At 46.0% G+C, this 24588-nt stretch overlaps 1 protein-coding gene across 4 annotated transcripts in view; it reads right to left on the bottom strand.

The window, feature by feature from the left end:
* LETM1 (leucine zipper and EF-hand containing transmembrane protein 1) overlaps positions 1 to 24588 on the bottom strand; it is a 182653-nt gene that overhangs the window by 21043 nt on the left and 137022 nt on the right. For all 4 annotated transcript variants that reach the window (XM_029592569.1, XM_029592545.1, XM_029592555.1 and 1 more), the window contains 3 exons: positions 22026 to 22178; positions 11412 to 11543; positions 3397 to 3590 (listed from right to left, as the gene is read on the bottom strand). In XM_029592569.1, the coding sequence (XP_029448429.1) occupies positions 3397 to 3590; positions 11412 to 11543; positions 22026 to 22178 (479 nt within the window). The remainder of the gene's footprint in view (positions 1 to 3396; positions 3591 to 11411; positions 11544 to 22025; positions 22179 to 24588) is intronic.

Below are 24588 nucleotides of genomic sequence, written 5' to 3'. Positions count from 1 at the left end.
GTTTGGGAGCCTTGAAAACAGCTGGAAAGAAAAAGAACGGGACAGGAACAGCAGAAGTCGGAGTCTCTATCAAGCAGTCATCTTGCTTCTCCTGGGATTATTTTTTTAAGAACATAAAAAGTACAGGTTGGTCAGACCAGCTGTCCATCAAGCTCAGCGTACTGTCTGATAGTGGTTTTTTGGGTCACTTGGAAGTACCCAGAAGATCCTAATTGGGAGATCCAATCCATGTTGCTCATTCCAAGAGAAAGCGATCCCAAGATTATCTGGCTAATAACTATTAATGGACCTGTCCCCCCAAGAAATATGTGCAAACCTGCTTTAAATCCAGCTATACTGTCAGTCTTGATATCATCCTCAGACAACAAATTCCAAGGTTTAATTGTGCACTGATAAAAAAATATCTAAATGTTTTAAATCTGCTATGAGTTAGTACAAGGAATAGGAGACACCATGAAACTATCTGAAAGGGTGAATAATCAATTTCTATTAACTTGTTTCACACCACCTACAATTTTATACACCTCTATCATATCCCCTCTCTCAGTCTTCTCTTTACCAAGCTGATGAGCCCTAATCTGTTCAGCTTTTCTTCATAAGGAAGCCATTCCATCAGTTTATCATTTTTGTTTCCCTTCTCTGTACCTTTTCCAGTCCTGTTTTATCAGTACTTAAGGTATGGTCGCACCACGGAGCCATCCAGAGACATTATGATATTCATAGTTTTGTTTTATTTAGATTTGGTTTTTTATATGCCGCTTTTCACACTTTTTTTTTAAGCACTTCAAAGCGGATTACATTCAGAAACTTTAGATTTTTTCCTATTCCCAGAGGGTTTACAATCTAAGTTTGCACCTGAGGCAATGGAGGATAAAGGGACTTGCCCAAGGTCACAAGGAGCGACAGTGGGACTTTTTTTTTCCCTTTCTTTCTGAATAACTCCTAAAGTTATTTGCTTTTATGACTGCTGCTGCACACTGAGCTAAGGATTTCAATGTACTGTCCACAATTACTTCAAGGTCTTTTTCTTGACTGGTAACTCCTAAAGTGGAATCCAGCACGGTTAGGACAGTTTTTCCATATGTGCATCACTTTGTACTTATCCATATAAATTTTGCTTTTTAAATGCCCAGTTTCCTATTTCAAGATCCTTCTGTAGTTCCTCAGTATGCTTTGCTTTACTACTTTGAATAACTGTGTGCACAGTCCATAGGTTCCTGTGGTAGCTCAAAGGTAGATTCAGTAAGCAAAGTTTCTGTTATTCTGTGGGCATATTTGCATAAATTGCAATCATGCTGCATATTAAAGTAACCCTTTGTCCAGGGTTTGGATGTTTCCTAAGGGCCATAAAAGTATTTATTTGCTGGGGCTGTTTCCTTCATCATTTTTCCCCTTCACTCCAGTTCCCAAGGATGAGTTCTTCTTATGGGGTTTGAATGCAGTCCTTCTCGGCAGAGGCAGTGGAATGCTTTTCCCCAAGTTAGCGTAGTTATTTGCTGATCTCATGAAATGCTGGGACAAAACGGGCTGAACACTTTTGCTGGGTGTTCAAAATTAAAATGTACTGATTCTCTTACAGTTAAATCAATGTCCAATCAATCCAAAACTGTGAGATTACAGCTGTCTTGCTTACGAATGTTTCTCTTTCTTCGAGTATGTGTTCTGTCTCCCAAATCCCTGTGATGAAGCTTACCACTTCTTCCCTTAGTGAATAAATTGTCTCAGAAGTTCAGGGAATCCTATGGGTGATGAGATCCCCTTAAGACACCGAAAAACCCTAACTTAGGTCCAATATCTCTTTCTCTCAAACCCAACCTGTGTCCTTGTCCCTTAAAGTGAAGATCCTGATGGAGGGTCTTCAGAAATTCCTGCCTCCTTTTGTTTGGTGTGACCTTCTGGATGGGATGGTCTGATGAAAAAATCTGCTCCTGTAGCCTTATGACCCAGAGTGGGGAGGGGTAGACAAAAACCCTCCCACACTTCCTAAAACATACTTTAGCTACAAAATCGAAAGCCACATGGAGGGAACAAAAACCATTTTCACTGCAGGTGTGCCTTGCCCTGTAGGCAAATTGCCACAGATACAGTATCCTGGCTTCCAAACTCGTGAAATAGGCCTTCACTAAAAAAAAACCAACCCAAAAAAAGCCAAACAGGCATCCACTTCAGTTTAAAGGAAAGTCTGTAAGGACCCAAAGGCAAAACCCACCGGCAGGAAGTGCACATTAGGGTTAGCCTCCTAAGAAACGAACAGTGAGGGATTAGGCCCCACTCTAAAGGAAAAACTCTGAGGTGCTCCTCCCTCTAAATCCATAACCAAATGCCACCCTGATCCTTTTCTAAGCCCCACTAAGTAACCTGAGATAACCAATCATAATTAACCTCGCAGGAGGGGTCATCAAGACTGTGATCTCAATACTAAGCTGCTATAATCCTAACGTGCAAGTATATAGGGATATCTAGTGGCTGACCAGAGGGTCTGCCACAAATATTGTAAAAAATAAATCGTTTTCCCAAACCTTGATATGTGTTTGTATAATTTTTTTTTCTTTTGGGAACTGATTATTGATGCAGTGGTAAAGAGGAAGAGGAGATCTTAGGGATGGGGAGAGAAAGGGAGGATCAGATATTAGCAGAGGTAGGAGGAGGATCGTAGATGCAGAGGGAAGACAGAGGAAGGAATAGGAAGGAAGATAAGAGATGAAGGGTGGATAAGGATGCGGGAAAGAAGGAGAAGATTTGGGATGGGAAGAGATTATAAAAGAAAAAGTTAGGCATAGGGAAAAGGGAAGGATCAGGAGGGGGAAGAGGAGTAAGGACAGTGTATATGGAGAGAGGAAAAAAGAGGGGAGGTTCTGAGATAATGGGGAAATCCAGTGGGAGTTCTCCTCTCCTCCAGTTCTAGCTCTGCTCCCCAACCCTCTCCACACCTCCTTTCTCGGAAAACAAGGCAAGTTCAACTCCTCAAAATGTTTCATACAACATGCACTTCCAAGGGGTACGACATATGCTGCATGAAAGATGAGGCGAAACCTCTAGCTCCCTCCAGTCTTCAATATGCATTAAAGAATTGTATTTTCATCGATTCCTGATTGAGTGTGATCATTGTTTTGGATAGTGTATCCATGTAAAGCATTAGCTACTAGGGAAAATGCACCTGTCTATTGAAAAGTGATTGCTTAGCTAAGTATTGCACTCTAGGGTGGTTAATTCATGAGGATGTGTTAAGCATTAATGTGCCAAAATGCATGTTATTTAGCACTGGCCTCATTATTTTCAATGGGGACTATTCGCTAACATGCTTAATACCCCTGTGTGAATGAGGCTGTAAAACAATTTTTGACCAGCTTACATAAGCAGTTACTGAATTTTACCCTCACATATGTCATCTCTTACCCAATAGGTGGGCTTGTATCACGGTCCAGGTGTCCATTCAACACTTTTTCTTCATTTTCTAATTCAGAAATTATTTTGTCAATCTGCCCAATCATTTGATTAACCCTCTTAGTCAATCTCTTGCTCGCCTTACTCTCTTCTACTACTACTGTTTCTTGTCCAGCTTTTGATAGTTCTTTTATCTCCTCCAAATCCTAAAAGAGACAGAACAATTTTAGTTTTCCAGAGTAAGACAAGTTATTTACACAGTTATTAAAAGAACATGATTAACAATAGAAATAATTAGTTTTGGACTGGCCTGGTGGCTCAATGGCAGTGCTTTCCATGCAGAGGAATTCTTAGTTTGATCTCCTAGGAGTCTTCCACTCCCTTGGGGTTGGCTAGGGAAACATTCACAGATCCCCAGTGAGGGGGAGGGGGGACTAAGGAAAGAAGCCATGGCTATTCCTTAAGGATACCTAGTGCTGGATTCAGGGGCCAGGGTTCTGAACGCTTCCCTGGTGCATGACCCCTGGCCCAGGACTTCACCATAATGACCAACCTAGGTCTGAAGGTGTAGGAGGGATATAAAATAAGAGGAAAATTCCCAGGTACTGCTAATGAAAACTCATAGTGCCAGATCTTGGCACTGGTTGCAACTGAGCTGGCGGTATGAAGGAGCAGAAGGAAAGAGCAGTTGCTTACCTGTAACAGGTGTTCTCCTAGGACAGCAGGATGTTAGTCCTCACGTGTGGGTGACATCATCCGATGGAACCCGGCATGGAAACTTTTGTCAAAGTTTCTAGAAACTTTGAGAGGCAGACTGAGCATGCCCAGCTTGCTTGCTATCCGTGTGTCCACACGAGGTCCCCTTCAGTCTCGTAACATAGCAAAAAAAGGAGCGAGAAAAACATAACTGAAGGTGAACCCAACATCGTGGGGAGGCGGGCTGGATTCCTAACATCCTGCTGTCCTAGGAGAACACCTGTTACAGGTAAGCAACTGCACTTTCTCCTAGGTCAAGGAGGATGGTAGTTCTCACATGTGGGTGATTGTAGAGCTCCAGACTGCCCCATGTGATCAGAGGGACCCACAGTAACTGAACAAGGTGCCAACAGGCACAACACAACTGCGGCATTGTGGGAAAAACAGGGGCAGTCTGGTCCCGCAGAGAGCACGATGAAAACAGTTGGGTTCAGGACTGGAATAGATTGCGGAGGACAGACTGGCCAAAAGTGCTGTCCTGGCGACTATCCCTGTCGAGACAGTAGTGAGCCGTGAATGTGTGGAGATAACTCCAGGTTGCGGCCCTGCAGATTTCGGCGATAGGGAACAAACGCAGATGGGCCAATGGTGCCGCCATAGCCCGCACAGAGTGAGCCTTCACCATGCCCAGCCAGCTGGAGGCCTGCCTGCTCGTAGTAGAAGGCAATGCAATCCGCTAGCCAGTTGGATAGAGTTTGCTTCCCCACTGCTGCTCCCAGCCTATTGGTGTCAAAAGACACAAAGAGCTGGGTAGACTCGCTGTACGATCCAAGTAGAAAGTGAGTGCCACTTGCAGTCCAGGGTGTGGAGAGCACATTTCCCTGGGTGAGAATGAGGCCGTGGGAAGAACATGGGAAGAATGATTGACTGGTTGATGTGGAAAGTAGTCACCACCTTCGGTAGAAATTTGGATGCGTGTGCAGCACCACACGATCATGAAAGAATTTTGTGTAGGGAGCATACGTAACCAGGGCCTGGATCTCACGGACCCTGCGAGTGGAAATAATTGCCACCAGGAACATAACTTTCCAGGTGAGGAACTTCAGGTCACAGGATTTGAGAGGCTCGAAAGAATTGCCGCATGAGCCTCGCCAGGATAATGCTGAGATTCCCATGAGGGTGCTGGCAGGCGAAGGAGAGCTTCAGTTGGACCAGGCCCCACCTGAAATGCCTCCGACCATTGGCTGGACTGAAATGGACGCCCCGGCAACACTCTGGTGGTAGGGCGCTGAGAGATACTCAGACCAAGCTGGTTTGGAGGCCAGACTTGGACAGGCGCCAAAGATAATCTAGAAGGCGGGGTGTTGCGGACAGAGAAAGGGTCCAGTCCATGGCCGCCGCATCAGGTGGAGAAAACGCTTTCTACTTCAAGCTATAAGATTTCCGGGATTCAATCAAGATCCTGGAAACACCATCCGAGAGCTGGTAGGGGCTGGAGGATCATACGCTCAACATCCATGCCGAGAGGGCAAGGCCCGGAGGTTCAGGTAGCAAAGGGTGCCCTGCTTCTGCGATAGGAGGTTGGGAGCTGTCCCCAGTGGAACCGGTGCGCTCATGGACAGGTCCTGGAGCAGAGGAAACCACACCTGCCTTGACCAGGAGGGTGCCACCAGGATCAAGGTCCCCCCCATTCTCTTGCAGTTTTGTCAGAGTCCTCAAGAGAAGTGGGATAGGGGGATATGCATACATGAGACTTTGTCCCTAGTGAAGGGAGAACGCGTTGCAGACTTGATGGTCCTTCCCTTGATTCAGGAAGCAGAACATGCTCACCTTGTGATTGTGGGGAGAGGTGAACAAGTCCATGTCCAGCATACCCCAGCGATGGAATAAGTTGGCCGCCACCACTGGGTTCAGGGACCACTTGTGTGGCTGAAAGGACTGGCTGAGGTGGACTGCCAGCATGTTCAGGTGACCCGGCAGGTAGGTGGGCCTATAGATACATCCCTCTGGAAAGGGCCTAATCCCAGACCTGTATCGCTTCCTGGCAGAGGGGGAAGGATCCCGTGCCGCCCTGCTTGTTGATGTACCACATCGCCACTTGGTTGCCCATTCTGATGAGGATGACCTTGGAGGACAGCCTGTCCTGGAAGGCCCACAAGGCATACTGGATCGCCCGCAGCTCCAGGAAGTTTATCTGGCAGCAGGCCTCGGCTGCAGTCCAAAGGCCCTGGGTTAATTAGGCCGTCTGTGAGGGCCCCCCACCCCCTGAGGTGAGACAATCAGTGGTGAGGGTCATCTGAGGTGGCGCGGGCTGAAACAGGAGCCTGGTTTCCAGATTGGGCAGGCCTCCCGCCAGGTCAGAGAGAAGTGAAGAGTGTCCCTGACCATCATCGGCACTTTCAGATTCTGGGATGCCTGCCATCACTGGAACCGCAAGGCCCACTGAGGGTCCCTCATGCAGAGGCAAGCCAAGGGGGTCACATGGACGGAGGCCGCCATATGGCCCAGCAGGCGGAGCAGCAGATGGTCCGGCACCCTCTTTCTGTTGTGAATGAGGGTGGCCAGTGAGGAGAGGGCAACCGCTCGATCCTTGGGCAGAAAAGCCTTTGCTTGTGCCATATCCAGCATGGCGCAGATAAAGTCCAGATGTGAAGACGGACTGAGATGTGAAGTGGAGAAACTGATAACGAATACCAATGTCTGTAAGGTCTGAACTGTCAAGGCCAGTGCATTCAGGGCCCCGGAGTGGGAGTCGCTCCGGATCAGCCAATTATCTAGGTATGGAAAGATGGACCAAGTGATGCCTGACGTAGGCAGCCACCACTGCCAAGCATTTCATGAAGACGCGTGGGGCTGAAGCCAGCCGAAAGGGCAGCACTTTATATTGAAAATGTGCCATCCCCACCAGAAAGCAGAGGTACTTCCTGTGGTTCGAGACAATTGTAATATAGGCGGAAGCCTCCTTCAAGTCGAGGGAGCAAAGCCAGTCTCCTCTTCGGAGGAGTGGGATCAGCGTGCCCAGAGAGACCATTTTGAATTTTTCTCTTATGAGAAATCGGTTTAACACCCTGAGGTTGAGGATGGGGCACAAGCTGCCATTCCTCTTCGGGATGAGGAAGTACTGAGTAGAAGCCATAGCCCCACTGCTTGCGGAGGACCGGTTCTACCGGCACCAGATGGAGCCAAGCCAGCCATCTGGCGCAGATGCCTCTGGTGGCTAGGCAGGCTACGGCCTCAAAAACTTCATAGGTAGATCTGACCTCATGCCTACCCACTTCAAGCCCCAGCATGGCAATGGCTGCAAGGAACTCCTGCTGTTGCTGAGGAAATCCTCCGCAAATTTCTGGACCTGCTTCCACAGGTTGCGGTTGTATTGGGTCATGTATAGCTAGTAGACTGCAAGATGGGCAACCAGCATAGCCCTCTGGAACATTTTCCTCCCTATGCCATTGAGCTTCCTGTCTTCGCACCCCAGAGGGGCAGAAGCATGTGTCCGGGAGAGTCTGGCCTTTTTAAGTGTGGAATCCACCACCACAGACTGGTGGAATATGTGCCGCCGTTCAAAGCCCATGGCCCTGTTGAACCAGATGAGTCGCATCAGCCTTCCTGTTTACCAGGGAAACTGACACCGGGTGTTCCCAATATGGAGGAGCAGCTCCTTAAAGATGTCGTGGACCGGCACAGTCACAATCTCCTTTGGAGCATCGATGAACTGGAGGACCTCCAGCATCTTGTGACGGGTATCCTCCTCAGACAGGAGCTAGAAGGGGATGGCCTCTGCCATGGCCCTTACAAAGCTGGCAAATGACAAGACTTCAGGTGGAGATTGATGCTATTCCTCCAGAGGGGAAGGCTCTGAGTGGGGGTCGTCCGAGGAGTCATCGCCCCCCCACAGGTCATAGGGACCCTCCTCCTCACTAGGGATTGGACGGGACGGTAGGCCTGGGTCCCAAGGGAACCAAAGGCCGTAGGGGCTCCGGCGGCATCGATGGACCCCCGGGCACAGAGGGGGGCATTGGCCGTGGTACGTCGGGAGGAACCGGTGGCAGCCCGGGGAATGCGGGGCATGGGCGCCCGGTTCCAGAGGCCTCATCCTCCTCGGAGGACCCGGGATCACTCTGGTGGAGGGCATCGGTGGCCGAGGAGGCATCTGAGGCCTCTCGGGCACCGGTTGCGTCGGTAGGGTGCCAAGAAGGATGTCCAGACGCTCCAGCAGAGGTGAGAGCATCTAAGGCGGAGGCTTGGGCATTGGTATGGGGGCTGGTGCCGGCAGCTTGACGCTCTGTAGCACCGCCGATTGCACCCTGCGGTCCATTTCCTCCTGAAAGTCCTGTGTAGTAAGGACTGATGGAGGGGGACAAGGCGTCGCCGGCACATCCTTGGAAGGTTCACGAGGAGACACGGCATCCAGCACTGTTGCTGGTAGGGAATGCCTTGAGCTACTGGGAGCACCGAAGGATGGGCCCTCTGGTGGCCAGTGCCGCTTCAATAGAGGTTCGGCAGCTGCTGATGCCGCTCTGGAACTGGACCCGTGGCGGGATGGTGACCGGTGACTATGCTTCCTGGATTTCCGGTGCTCGGCCCAGGTTTTCCCCGGCGCCGAGGAAGACGATGACCCCGAGATTAGGGGGAGGGGAGAGACCGAGGATCCATATCCCTCTTCCCAGTCCTTAGGGGTTCTGGAGAGCGGGACTGTCAGGGGAAGAGATGGGGATGATTCCCTGCGGTCCTTGGGCATAGAGGATACGGAAGCCGAAGTGGAGGGTTTTGGAGAACTGAAGAGCTTCTCCATTTTATCCAGGCATGCACGATGCCCTTTGGGGGTCATTTGGTCACACAAATGACACACCCGGACAACATGTGAGGCCCCTAGACAGAGGGTACACATCTCATGAGGATCCGTGATGGATATGGTCTGCGGGCACTGGGGGCACTGTCAAAAACCTGACACCACCATAAAAAAAAAAAAAGAGGCTGGCGCGCTGGACTGATGACAGATGAGCACCATGGTGCAGGAGTCAGGAACTGACCACAAATAACGAAGGCAAAAGCCAAGGGTACCTACCGAATGGAGGAACCAAACGCGAAGGGGGACCAGTTGCAAAACCCCCCCCCCCCCCGAAAAGACAGAAAACACTTTCGAGGATTTGGAGCTCCACAACCGCGAGGTTACTGCACCATGGAAAAGAAGAGACTGAAGGGGGACCTCGCGTGGATGCGCAGATATCAATAGGCTGGGCTCCATCGGATGATGTCACCCACATGTGAGGACTACCATCCTGCTTGTCCTAGGAGAAACTGCTGGGTCAAAAAAAAAAAAGACAAAAAAAGTTTTTCTGAAATGTTTGAGCCAAGTTCTTCAGCTTGTTGAAGAGCACATATCTACCTTATAAATGGGCTCTGACCGACGGCCCGCAAATGCGCAGTAGAGAGCAGCTCTACCGCGCATGCGCGGGCGAGCATGTCGGTCAGAGCCGAGCGTGCCCGCAAAAAAAATGGCGCTGGGGCCGCAGGAGCGGCGGCGGCGAGAAGCAGGAGCAGGAGGAGCAGTAGCGGCGGCAGCGACGACGAGCAGTAGCGGCGCTGTGCGAGGACGGGACCCCCCCCGGAGATCTTCCGTCTGCCGGTTGTGGATGATCTGAAAGGGGAGGGGCTTGAGAGAGGGTGGACGTGACTGAGGAGAGGGAGGAGAGGGAGGAGAGAGTGAGGGGAAGAGGAGGAGGGAGGAGAGAGTGGGGGGGAGAGGGAGGAAGGGGGGAGGAAGAGGAGAGGGAGAAGGGGGAAGGAAGGGGAGAGGGAGAGAGGGAGAATAGAGGGGGAGGGGGGGGAAGGGGAGAGGGAGGGAGGGAGACTAGAGGGAGGAGGGAGAATGAGGGGGAGGGAGAGGGAGTAGGAAGGAAATGGACCGAAAAATTTTTTTTTAAATGTAGCCCGTTGTTACGGGCTTAACGGCTAGTAATCCCATATATATAAAAAGAAAAAGCTAACAAAATCAAAACATGTAATCACAAATGAGTTAACCTTACATTAATTCTGGGAAAAATATTTAAAGCCATTATAAGAGAGGAGATGATGGTGCATAAAAAGGAAAATGGAAATAATTAGCAAGAATTAGCAAAGATTCAGGAAGAAGTCCTGCCAGATCAACTTTACTGGGGTTTCAACAATGTTGGCAAATTAACCAATATGGGAGATATGACCAACATGTCTTAATTGTATTTTTGATGAGGTATCCTAAAAATGGCTGATTTTCAGATTATAGGAAGATGGGATTTAGAGAAAATATTTAAATAATACTGTTATAAGATTACACAAGAGGTTACCAACCAGCAGAATAACTACTAAAAAGGAATACAGTCTAAGTAATAAGCGATATTATCCTAATTTTTAATCATTTTTCAATAACCTATTTCTCTTTTTGTTTCCCGTTTTTCCACTCAGCAATCCCTACCACTGCTTCCTTCCCAGACAGCATGCCCGGGGACCCATTTCCAGCCCAAGGATTTGAGGGATGCCTCCTGCAAGGCACACTCAGTAGTACAGCAGTCTTCCTTACCTACTTGGGCCTCAGTGCACCACCACATGTGGTGTGCCTGGACTCGATCATCCCCAATGGACTGCACAGCTTAGCACAATAGCATAAGCCCTAGGGCTGGTCTTATTTTAACCTATTTTAATAGATCTTTAAAATGAATTTTAATATAAATTGGAAAGCGTAAGACTCTTGGTGTGCCAGACTGCAATGTACAGTATCTGCTTACAATTTCAGAGTAATAACAGCTCAGCAGAATCCTGATGCCTCAAAATACCTTTTTGCTGCTACACCATATTTATGAACAAAGACATTTTACCAGCTTCAACAGTACATATATGAATTGATCTCACACTTGCAACCATGGTAGAATTTCAGTCTACAAAAACCATAGTCGTAAAAAATAAATAAATAAAGTTCTTTCTAACAGAAAAATGAAGGCTGGTAAACAATCAAGGGAATTATTTTATTCTAGTGGTTCATTTTCTCATTAAAAAGAACTAAATAAAGTTCTACAAGAATTACCGTATTTGACCTGAAAGAGAAAGGCTTAGCTTCTCTGAGTGATTCAGCATAAAGAAAAGGATTGCAATTTATTTCTGACAAGGAAGTTAATGTTACTTGGTTTAGCTAGATGATATTTCAAGTAAACACATTTCATACATACAAAGAGAACAAATCAGTTTAAAAGTAATGATATTTTATTTTGTACCCTTCAACTTATAATATTAATATTGCCTGCAAGGGCAGAGGAAAAGTTAAAGTAAATCTATTTTTAAAACTCAATTTTGGATGGTACCTCGCTGTATTCTTGAACATCATCTTTCAGAACTTCAAGTTCCTCTTTTTCTTTTTTAAGCAGTTTCTTCTGTTCTTGCAATATGGTACAGACATCACTGAGTACATCAATCTCCTCTTTTGTTATTTCATCCTAGGGAAGGGAAGGAAATAAAAATATGAGTGAAAAAAGCTTTGTACCATCAGCATTTAAAACTAAAAGGAGTCAAATAGCAGCAGACAAAGTCCATCTAATTTGCTGGCAAATTTTTTCTGTCACATTTATGCTGCTAAAATAGTCATCTGCCAAGACAGAGGACATCTTCAGATGGATTTTCTAACAATACGAGAACTCCAAATTTCAAAAGATACTGCTCTTTTTAAATGTTTAAGAGGCTTTCATTACAAATAATGAAAAATAAAAGTTTTGTCAAACAGCTGTTGGTCTCCGTTCTGTTTTTAATGGTCAGATATGATCATCATTAAATGTACCATCCTAATTGTCTATCTCAACAGAAAGATTATACTGAGAGGGCAAGAAAATTGAATTAGCCTACAAACCCTACATGTGAATTCTCCTGAAGATGGCTGTACAATATAGTTGGTAGCTTCAGAAAGCTTACAATAGAGTTTACTATACTGTTTTATGGGTAAATGAAGGACTTCGGTTTCCACTGCTGTCATTTCAACACCTGCTATTATCATTACATCAATGAACATTTCAAATTAATAAATAAGTGATCCAGAAATCTGCTGATCACTAAGGCTACAATTTCATTCTCACTACATCTGTAGCTCTAAAAATAAACTCTCTTCCTTTCATGCACTAAACTAATTTTATGGTCCATTTAGCATGCCTTTAAATCCTAACAGTGAATCACTCTAAAATATGCTTACATATTAGAATTGCTTATTTGCTTTTGAAGATGAGAAGTTTGCTCAAGGAATTAAGCCTTTCCTATTATCTAATGTAAAAAAGCCTCTGTAAACTGCAATTTTTTAGTTGAAAGTAACTTGCAACTTGTATTCTTTGTGAATGTCCTACAAAAATACATTTTTCCAGCAAATAACTGTGGGATAGTTCCAGAGAAAGTACTACCTGGTAAAACTACTCTGGATTTTCATAGATTGACTATTTGGATGCTAAGCATTAAACAGCTAGGCTATGTAAGCTACTGCTATCCAAGAGTTTCTCCCAAGTTCTAGGCTTCTTCCAAAATGCATTCCCCATTACATATTAAAACCAATTGTCCTTCATAACCTAACAGCAATTACAGAGAAGTAAAGCAAAGTTGCTTACCTGTAACAGGTGTTCTCTATAGACAGCAAAACAAATCAGCCATACAAGTAGGTGAAGTCATCTTTCAGAGCTCAGAAAACCAAGGTGGTCTTTCTGAGCATGAATGGAGCTTCTCATGCAGCTGTGAGCTTCCCCAATCTTTATAGAAAGCTAACTATCAACTCTAAGGGCAGGAGGGTGAGAATGCATGACCGATTTATCCTGCTGTCTACCGAGAACACCCATTACAGGTAAGCAATTTTGCTTTCTTCGTGGTCAAACAGGACATAAATGAACCACACAAGGGGGGGCTCCTAAGCTGAGGGTTGCATGCAAGTATCCATTTTATTATCAACAGCAGACCTTACAACTCACACTTTGAAAAGGCTGGTGGAAGAGTTGAAGGATTCAGTTAAATAAAACTTTTGAGAAATGCTTGGTCATATCTGCTATCTTCACGTGAAGCATTTTCTAGACAGTAGTGAGCAGTAAAGGGATGAACAGAAGACAAAATGGTAGATTGCTTCTATGGAAGCAGGGCAAAGATGGACTAAGGAAGCTGCAGTAGCCGGATCTGATGTGCTTTGAAGTTGTTGACCTGCTGAGCATAACAGTAAGAAATGCAATCAAATAGCCATGCTTTGAAACAAACCCCTTGGCTTGACTGGGTTAAAGGAGATAAACAACAGAAAACTTTCTGCAACTTTTTTCTGCCCAAATAAAATAAAGCTCTCCTGCAGTCTAAAGTACAAAAGAACCCTTATTGGCGTGTGGTCTGGAAAAAAATGTTGGAAGAACAATGGACTGATTCAAGTGAAATTGAGAGACAACTTAAGGAAGAAATTTTGGATGAACTTTCAACACTACTCTATTTTTGTAAACTTGATATACGGAAAGTATGAGACTAGAGCTTGTAACTTGCTTATTCTGCATGCAGAGTTATTACAACTAACAAACACCTTACATGAAAAGTTTTTTAGTTCTGCTGATGCTAGAGCCTCGAAGGGTGGTTTCATGAGCTGGTCAAGGACTATGGTTCATAACCCAAGGAGTGGGAGGATCTCCAGCTGCAGGATGAAGATGATTCAGATGTTTCATTAATCTGGCAACTGTAGGTTGTTTAGAAATGGAAACTACTTCTGAATGCTTGAGATATATAGTCCTACAGCACTCAAGCAAACTGATCCAATTAGTTTTAAATCCAGATTCAAACCTGGAAGGTACTGAAGGAGTAAAAGGATAGGAAACTTAAAAGGGGGCCTCATCGAGTCATACACATTAGATTGAAAACCTCTTCCATTTAAAGATGTAAAATTTTCCAGTAGAAAGAACATTGCAAAGAACATTTTCTACTAGAAAAACTTAGCTTTGTTCCACAGATAATTGCATCAAAGTGAGTAGTTGACTTTCAACATACATACCATTAGAATCAATGCCTGAAAGTTTAAGTGGATAATGGAGAGATTACTTACCTGATAATCTCGTTTTCCTTAGTAGTAGGCAGATGGACTCATTACAAATGGGTATAGTGTGCTCGTGCTAGCAGTTGGAGACGGATCTGACGTCAGCACGTGGTACATATACCCCTGCAGGAAGTGCAGCAACTCAGTAATCTTCCTTGCAAAAGCTTCATGGATATATGTGTGACTGACCGATTGATTAACCAAACATGATTAACCTGACCGATTGATAGTAGCTGGAGAGCGCCAGTGTTCTCAACTGGAAGGCGTCGACACCCGGCAGGATGGATGCCCTATGTAAGAAAACATGGCTTACCCTGAACCGGTGAAACCCCATGTATATCGGCAGCTGGGCGGGATGATGAATCCATCTGCCTATACTAAGGAAAACGAGATTATCAGGTAAGTAATCTCTCCATTTCCTAGCGTGTAGCAGATGGACTCATTACAAATGGAATGTACAAAAGCTACTCCCGGACTGGGTGGGAGGCTGCCCGAGGTCTGTTTAGGATTGCCCTTGCAAATGCTGTATCCTCCCTAGCCTGGACGTCCAGACGGTAGAATCTGGAGAAGGTATGGAGGGAGGACCACGTTGCCGCTTTACATATCTCTGCAGGCGACAGCATCCTAGTTTCTGCCCAGGAAGCCGCTTGGGCTCTGGTAGAGTGAGCCTTGACCCATAGAGGAGGTGGTTTTCCCGCTTCCTCGTAGGCTGCCTTGATAACTTCCTTGATCCAGCGAGCAATAGTCGCCCGTGAGGCCGCTTCTCCTTGCCTCTTCCCACTGTGAAGGACGAACAGGTGGTCCGTCTTTCCTACTGTTTCCGACACTTCCAAGTATCTGGACAGCAGCCTGCTGATGTCGAGATGGCACAGTCTTCGACCTTCTTCTGACTTCTTCAAACCTTCCGTGGTTGGCAAGGATATGGTTTGGTTGAGGTGGAAGTGTGAGACTACTTTGGATAAGAAGGAAGGAACTGTGCAAAGATGGATAGCCCCTGGCGTGATTCTGAGAAACGGTTCGCGGCAGGACAGCGCTTGTAGCTCGGAGATGCGGCGTGCTGAGCATACGGCCAGCAAGAACACCATCTTCAAGGTTAACAAACGGAGGGACAGCCCCCGGAGGGGTCTGAAGGCGGGTCCCGCTAGGAATTCCAAGACTAGGTTGAGGTTCCACAGGGGCACTGGCCACTTCAATGGCGGGCGAATGTGTTTGACTCCTTTCAGGAAACGTGAAACGTCTGGGTGCGTGGCAATGCTGTTGCCGGCACTCCTGGGGCCGTAGCAGGATAGAGCTGCCACCTGAACCTTGATTGAATTGAGGGACAGACCCTTCTGAAGTCCATCTTGCAGGAAATCCAGAATGATGGGGATTTTAGCGGCATGCGGATTGGTGCTGTGATCTTCGCACCAGGCTTCAAATACTCTCCAGATCCTTATATAAGTTAGTGATGTGGAGAACTTGCATGCTCGGAGGAGTGTGTCTATCACCAGCCCCGAGTATCCCCTTTTCTTCAGTCTAACCCTCTCAATGGCCAGACCGTAAGAGAGAATTGAGCTGGATTCTCGTGGAGGATGGGACCTTGTTGCAGCAGGTCCCTGTGAGGGGGCAGGGGTAGAGGATCCCCCTGCCAGTAGTCTTCTCATGTCTGCGTACCAGGATTTTCTTGGCCAGTCCGGGGCCACCAGAAGAACTAGGCCTCTGTGCCGCTGAATCTTGTGTATAATGGCACCCAGCAGGGGCCATGGGGGAAAGGCATATAGCAGGATCCCCGGAGGCCATGACTGCACCAGGGCGTCGATCCCGTGGGATAGAGGATCTCACCTGTGACTGAAGTATCTGGGTACTTGAGCGTTGGACCTGTCCACTAGTAGGTCCATGCCCGGGGTCCCCCACTGATCCACAATCATCTGGAAGGCCGTGGGTGACAGCTGCCATTCCCCCGGGTTTAGGCTTTTTCTGCAGAGGAAGTCTGCCGTGGCGTTGTCCTTCCCGGCAATGTGGACGGCGGAGATGTCCTGGAGATTTGCTTCCCCCAAGCCATCAGGGGGGCTATTTCTAAGGATACCTGTCGGCTTCTGGTTCCGCCCTGTCGGTTGATGTATGCCACCGTGGTGGCGTTGTCCGACATCACTCTGACTGCTCTGTTTCGAAGTCTGTGGGCAAAACACAGGCAGGCTAACCTGACTGCCCGTGCCTCTAGTCTGTTGATGTTCCACCCCAACTCTTCTCTGTTCCATCGCCCCTGGGCGGTTAGCTCTTCGCAGTGTACTCCCCAGCTGCTCAGGCTGGCATCTGTAGTGAGCAGGGTCCAGGTTGGGGAGGACATCCTTGACCCCCGGCTCGTGTGGCCGGGCTGCAGCCACCATTTATTTCCGTACTCCACCGTACACCGTAACTGATTCCGTACTCTGGCCTGTAGAGGTAGATGCACGGTGTAGTTCCGTAATCGTGGGCGCCACTGAGATAAGAGGGTGCGCTGTAACGGTCTCATATGAGCCCGTGCCCATGGTATCACTTCCAGAGTGGAGGCCATTAGGCCGAGGACCTGTAGGTAATCCCAAGCTGTGGGCCGAGTGGTGCTCAGCAGATTCTGCAAGCGATCCCGGAGTTTTGATTTCCTCTTGGAGGTCAGGCTGATCTCGTCTTCCAGGGTGTCGAATCGGACTCCTAGGTATTCCAGCGACTGCGAAGGCTGTAGGGAACTTTTTATGTTGACTACCCATCCTAGGCTTTCCAGAAGAGATATAACTCTGTTGGTTGCCCGGTGGCTCTGCTCCGGTGACTTTGCCCTGATCAGCCAATCGTCTAGAGAGGGATGGACGAGAATGCCTTCCTTCCTGAGTGACGCCGCCACCACTACTATTATCTTGGTAAAGGTCCGTGGTGAGGTGGCCAACCCGAAGGGTAGAGCCTGGAACTGAAAGTGCTGATCCAGGACTTTGAAGCGTAAGTAACACTGGTGATCCCGATGAATTGGGATATGCAAATAGGCCTCAGAGGTCCAGGGATGTGAGATACTCCCCCGGCTGTATTGCACTTCGGACTGACCGCCGAGTTTCCATGCGAAATCCTGGGACCCGTAAGTTCCGGTTGACTGACTTGAGGTCCAGGACAGGTCTGAAGGTGCCCCCCTTCTTGGGGACAATGAAATAAATGGAGTAATGCCCAGAATTTATGTCCCATGCAGGCACTGGGATTATGGCTTTTAGGGACAGGAGTCTCTCCAAGGTAGCTGCCAGCGCCGCCCTCTTGAGGGCCGGACAAGGCGATTCCACAAACTTGTCCGGAGGGAGCTGAAGGAAGTCCAGGTAATACTCTTTCCTGGACAATGGAGAGGACCCACTGGTCCGAAGTAATCTCTACCCACCTGTGGTAAAATAGGGTTAGCCTGCCCCCTATGGCTTCTTCCTCCAGATGGTTCGGGGGCTGATTCTCATTGTGGGGTGCGGCGGGGACCCGACCCCGAGCCGGTTCCCCTCTTGTTGTGCCTGGTCCGAAAGGACTGGTTCCTGGTCTGAGAACGAGGTGCTTGGTAGTGAGCCCTGTAAGGATTGAAGCGTTGAGAGCTTCTACCTCTGGATGGTCTAGGAAAAGGGTGCTGGTTCCTCCTTGACCTGTCTTCTGGTAGACGGGGTAATGGAGATGCGCCCCGTTTATTAGCCAGTTTCTCGAGGTCGCTGCCGAACAGGAGGGATCCCTTAAAGGGCATTCTGGTAAGGCGAGTCTTGGAGGAGGAGTCGGCCAACCAATTTCGTAGCCAGAGGTGTCTTCTGGCTGCCACTGAGGATGACACTCCCTTGGCTGCTGTACGGTCGGAGGTAGCGTCAGTGAGGAACGAGAGGGCTGATTCCATTTCTTCTCCCGGGGTGTTGTTCCTGGCTTGTGATAAGCAGGAGCGAGTCACCACGGTGCAGCAGGTCGCAATTCGTAGGGACATGGCTGCCACCTCAAAGGCTTGTTTCAGAATGGCGTCCTTGAGCCGGTCATGTGCATCCTTGAGGGCCGCCCCTCCTTCCACCGGAATGGTGGTGCGCTTCACAATTGCGCTAACTATGACGTCTACCATCGGGCACGCCAGCAGCTCCTTGGTTGCCAGGTCAGAGGATGGATGAGAGATGTTGATTTTGTGTGATAATGATTAAAAGTTGATTCCACTGGGTTTTTAAACTGCACTGAATCTGTGTCATGCAGAGACTCATGAATGGCGTGACATGAACTGTTGCTGCCATGTCGTCCAGCATTCATGAAGAGATAGGCAGAGACCATCATTTGACAGGACAGATGCAGGTTTATAGTAACAAGTTTGTGCATTCTCAGTTGAGGGAGAAAAGCCTTCTCTTGTATGATGTCTAGGCAAGCTCCAATGAAATCTAGTACATGCATACATTATAGACTATCTTTTGGAAATTAATAATGAATCGTAAGAATTGAAGAATCTTCATTGTAGTGAGAGTAGAAGGGTAGTTCTGTATATGAGACAGTTACCTAAATAAGGAAACACAAAGACATTGTTTTTCTTTAAATGGGTCACTACTACTGAGGCATTTTGTGACTACCCTGGGCATAGCTAAGAATCCAAAGGGGAGGACACGATACTGTTAATGCCCAGTTGCTATAGTGTAATGTAGGCATTTCCTGTGATCTTAAATAATCAAAATGAACGTATAAGCATCCTTGAGGTTCAGTGTGGTTAGTCAGTCGCTATCCAAATGAACAAAGATTGTCTGTAGAGAGTTCATCCTGAACTTTTCTTTCTGTAAGTGTTAGTTAAAATCTCTTGGGTCCAAAATGGGTTGAAGACCCCCATTTTTGAGGGGAATGAGGAAGCATTTGGAGTAGAAGCCTATAATTCTCTACAAAATTGGGACTGGTTCCACTGGATTTGCTGCAAGGATAGTTGTCAGCCCTTTTTGAAGGAGTTCACTGTAATTCCTTGGAGGATTATTTGGAGGTAGTGTCTTGAAATTTAATCAATAACCCTGATGTATAATCTTTAATACCAAATGATTAGTTGTCATCAGAGACCATTGTGGACTGAAATGTTGAAGTCTCCCCTCACTGATATGGTAGGCAAAAACAAATTAGCTTTTGGCTGTGATTGCTGGATGTCTTGGGTTGCATTCTTTCCCTACCATGTGGTCTGCTTTGCTATTGCTGCTGGACATGAGGCTGCTAGAAAGGATAGGCCTAATATATTCTACAATGATAGAAATACTAACTGCTATAATGTTGAGGCTGATTTTTCTTCTCTAATATGGTTGTTCTGCTGTAGCTGCTCACAGCATTAGGAGTGTGGAGCAGTGATCTTTTATGGGATCTACTGTCTCTAACTTTTTCTCCAAAAAGATTATATCCTATGCATGCAGCATCCGTTAGCTTGTCATAGACATCTTTTCAAAGGCCTGAAACTGTAACCCAGGCCAGTCTCCTAGCACCCTTAGCTGAAGTCCTTGAGGAAGTATCAAAGGTATTGTAATCTAATCGAATAAGATTTTACATATTCTTCTCTCTCTTGCAGTACTATTATAAGACAGTCCATAGGAAGCTGGAACTGTAGCTTCTGCAATGTATTATACATATACTCAACTATGAAGAGTTTACAAGTAGCTAGCTATTCACAATGTTAACATAATTGACTGGAAAATCTTTTTTTTTTAAACATTCTGTCCAACATTTTGTCAGTTTTTGCAGGTGGAGCACTCGAGAGTAAGTCTTAGAACATTTCACTTTCTTTAGAGCTAATTCTACCACTACCGATTCATGTGGAAATTGTTCAACTTTCTTGCTACTGGTAAAGTAGAAAGCAGTGTGTGCCACATTCCTGTCCGGAATTCCTGCAATACTCTATGCACTGAAACTGCAAGGACTTGTTTACGGGAACTGTATTTTAATATTCTAAAAGTCTATGCTATGCTTCTTCCTGTAATGCTTTTGTAGAAAAGCCAGATAAAAACATCCTCAGGCGGAGATGTGCTTCTTGCAGGTTGAAACAAAGGGTCTGATGGTAAGCCAGTTGACTCCATATCAGAATAGTATGATGAAGACTCTCAGGATGATTTAGATTTCTCCTAGGAGATCGATAGTATTACTGGTGTCTATCCTTAAAGGAATAGAAACATTGAGACTTGATGGGAGGATCAAGTTATGAAATATCTTGCCTGCCTTGATATGGTGGAATAGTAGATTGTGATTCTGCCTGTAGAGTTATAGACTAATACAGGAGATTCTAGTTGAGGAGGTGGAGAGTCAGGAAAGTCTGAAATAATTTTTCACAAAGTCTAGTCACATTTTCCTGACAAAAGGATGGTGTTCCGCCAAGGGAGGAGGAAGGTCCATTTAAGAACTATCTGATTCCGAAATTGGCATACACTTCAGAATTTTTGGATTAGTCTGTAATAATATCTAAGTCTCTGCACCGAAAATTAGTCTGCACCAATAAGGACATAAGACCTTTGCTGGTTGATAGTGCCAGCGAGGCTTCGGCACCAAGAAGTAATCTGGAAAAGGGTACGATGATTGAGGTGACCAAATTTGTAGACACAAAATTATTCAAACTTGTTAAAATAGAAGTGGATTGCAAGGAACTGCAACAAAACCTTGTGAGTCTAGGAGTCTGAGCAACCAGAAGATTTAAAACAAACCGTAGATGGTACTTTTTCACTCAGTGCACAATCAGGCTGTTGCCAGAAGAGGCAGTCAAAGTGACTAGTACAGCAGGATTAAAAAAGGGCTGGATAAGTTTCTGTAGGAAAGGTCCATAAAACATTATTAGCCTGGAAGACTAAAGAAAGCAGTGAGTGAGTAATGTTTTGGGATTTGCTGGGTACTTTGGGACTCAAAATGGCCACTGTAACATACAATGCTGGGCTCGATGGACCTTGGTCTGATTCAGCATAGCATTTCTTATGGGTACTTATCTTCTGGCCTGTCACATGGAAAGCCTATCACATGGAAAGGGCAAAGGGCCATCAGCAGGGACCGGCCAATGGCACTGATAGCCTCTGCCTACCTTTATTTTACAAGTTATGCCTGCCCGAGGTAGTAGAAACTTGTGCGCGCTGGCCAGCTGCGCGCCATGTTCCGGTCTGGAGGTTGGAACCACGCCCCCTCCCCCGATGATGCGCCGCCGCGACACGCCCCCCGACACCCCCCCCAGGAAAGCCCCGGGACTTGCACACGCCGCCGAGCCTATGCAAGATAGGCTCGGTGCACGCAGGAGGTGGAAGGGGCAGCTTTTTGGGGGTTACGCGCGTAACCTTTTGAAAATCTGCCCCTTTATGGGGTAGATATTTACTGTAGATCTAGCTGGCTAAAGGTTATCCGGATAAGACTTATCTGGCTAAATTACACAGAATATTCAGCAGCATGGCAATGCAGCTGAATATACCCAGATAGTATTAAAGTAGGCCGGATAGGCTTATATGGCTAACTTTATACCTGCTATGGGTCACATTTAACTTACCTGGTTAACATAACCGAATAAGGCCCAGTTATGCCCACTGACTATCCGGCTAACTAATTAGGCGGAAAAATGCTGATCCAGCTACGTGGAGACTGCTGAATATGCAGCTATGCTACTCAGCTGGATAAGTTTGAGTGTTTGAATATGCACCTCCAACAGTCTTGAGCTGCTTACATGCACTTTTCATATTTGTTCACAGAAATAAAACCCATACAAGTAAGTTCCTTCTTTTAATTTTCTGTATCATTACCATATTAATAGAATCATATTGAGACTGGGTACAAGTATGAGTGCAAAAGGGAGACATAATAGTAACATGTTTGATAAAAATCAGTTAAAATAAGTGATAAATATAATGAATAAAAGCATTGTATACAATATCTAGTCACCACAAGTACGCATACAGATCTATGGAGCTCCAAAAATAATCACCTTAAGTCCCTCCAAGACTGGAGCTGTATCTATCAAGATCTCTGATTGCTTTCCCAAGTCTATTTTTGGCAGTAGCTCTTCAGCAACCGTACCGATTGGACTCTTCTTTATAACGTCTGCTGCTTCTAAATCCACTACTGGCTCCAATTCTTTCTGGATTTTTAAAAAGCAATATAATCATGTATAAGTAAAATTAGTAATAAAGAAACCTCAGAGAAGGGAAATTAGATATAAAAATATACCTACCAATCTTTCTCTAACTACATCTACAATTCACATGCAGCATATGATTTTTAGACTGTCAACCAGATGCTAACCTTGCACATAACGTTTCTGAGCTTGCAAAGCATCTTTATATTATAATCATTGGTTTATATATGATGCAGGACCTCAAGTCTATATAATATTTGGGAATTTTCATTGCTTTTATAAGTGTCCCTAAACGAACGTGATAACTTTTCTTCATGCAGAACTCAAATAGAATGTTCCACAATCTTGTGAAGCATAAACTACGCCTGGCATTGTCAGTGTTTCAAGGCTACTTTTTGCAGCAACAGCTTAGACATTATTGTAAGTTGAAATGGACAATTACTGACCAGGATGTACCATCATGTAGGAGAGGTGAGGGGGGCTGACAATGATATAAGATTCAATAAGTGTGAACAGTTTTGGATTTACACTTTAAATAGTTTTTCTCTGTATGGACTTAATGAGAACACAGAATAATACACACTCCTTTGAGTGTTAAAGATGAGGTTTTTAGCTGCTATGTTAACTGGTCTCCTTAGAATTGAGCACCAACAAGCTTTTATATATTGTCCTCAACATCAGATTGTTTTTTGCAACTCAACTTATGGCTATTTGGATGCAATTTTAATGTGATGTAAATTATAAAAGTTATCTGAAACATGTTGATGTTATTCATTTATCATTTATTTTTGCTCTGGAATTTATTGCTGGAGGACTGAATAACGTAGTTAGCGTAGCTGAGTTTAAAAAAGGTATGGACAAGCTCCTAGAAGAGAAGTCCATAAACTATTAATAACCAAATAGACTTAGGGAATAGCTACTATTTATTGGGGCACAATAGCAGCATGGAATCTATTTACTGTTTGGGATCTTGCCAGGTACTTGACTATTAGAGATGTGAATTGGAACCTGAATCGGCTCCGATTCCGGTTCACATGTGGGTTTTTTTTCCCATCGGGCCCGATCGCGGTTTTGTTTATTGGCTGCGCCCGAGCCGATAAACAAAAAACCCACCCCGACCCTTTAAAACTAATCCCTTTGCTTCCCCCACCCTCCCGACCCCCCCAAAAACATTTTACAGGTACCTGGTGGTCCAGTGGGGGTCCCGGGAGCAATCTCCCGCTCTTGGACCGTCGGCTGCCAGTAATAAAATGGCACCGATGGCCCTTGCCCTTACCATGTGACAGGGTATCCGTGCCATTGGCCGGCCCCTGTCACATGGAGGGAGCACTGGATGGCCGGCGCCACCTTTAAAAATGGCGCAGGCCATCCAGTGCTCCTACCATGTGACAGGGGCCGGCCAATGGCACAGATACCCTGTCACATCGTAAGGGCAAAGGGCCATCAGCGCCACTTTGATTAGTGGCAGCCGACGGCCCAGGAGTGGGAGATCGCTCCCAGGACCCCCACTGGACCACCAGGTACCTGTAAAATGTTTTTTTTTTTGGGGGGGGGGGGGGCGGTCGGGAGGGTGGGGGAAGCAAAGGGATTAGTTTTAAAGGGTCGGGGTGGGTTTAGGGGTTATTTTTGTGTGCCATTTTTCCCTCCCTCCCCCAAAACGATAAGAGAACCCCCACGATCAATATTGTGGGGTTTTCCTATCATTTCGGGGGAGCCCCCGATTTCTGACGATTTTGAAAATATTGACGATATTTTCAATCGTCCGAAGCCCGATTCACATCCCTATTGACTATCTTACCTGGATTGACCACTGTTGGAAACAGGATACTAGACCTGATGACCCTCGATCTGACCCAGTATGGCAATTATGTTCTTATGCTCATTTAATCAAACATACAATGTGTTTAGACCAATGAGATTACCTCAGTGAAAACAGGAATTTGATTGGATACTTTTTAGTGCCTTTACAATTATAAAATGGCATCTAACTCTTACTTTATGCAGATATGCCTTCCACAACAGCAATGTCTGAGCTGTAGACACAGATAGTAGTTTGAAACACTGACTCAGTGTTGAGCCTCATTTATGCTTCACAAGATCATGGAATGTTTTTTCTGAGCTCTGCAAGAAGGTAAGTTGTCATGTTCATTTTGGGGCACTATTAAACACTATGAAAATTACTAAAAATTATATAGAATTGAGATCCTACATGACCTAGACTGATGAGAATAATATAAAGATGCTGTAATAGTACAGAAACACTGTGTGCGAGGTTAGTGTCCAGTTTGACAATGGTCTATAATTCATATGCTTTGAGTATTAGATGTATTTAGAGAAGGTACCAGAATTACATAAATATTCAAATTTTCTAAAGCTATCAATAAAAAGTAAAAATGCCACTTGTATGAGATGG

This window comes from Rhinatrema bivittatum, chromosome 1, assembly GCF_901001135.1.
Source record: "Rhinatrema bivittatum chromosome 1, aRhiBiv1.1, whole genome shotgun sequence".
Lineage (NCBI taxonomy): Eukaryota > Metazoa > Chordata > Amphibia > Gymnophiona > Rhinatrematidae > Rhinatrema > Rhinatrema bivittatum.
The sequence above is the reverse complement of the archived record's forward strand: the minus strand, read 5'-3'. Positions and strand labels throughout refer to the sequence as shown.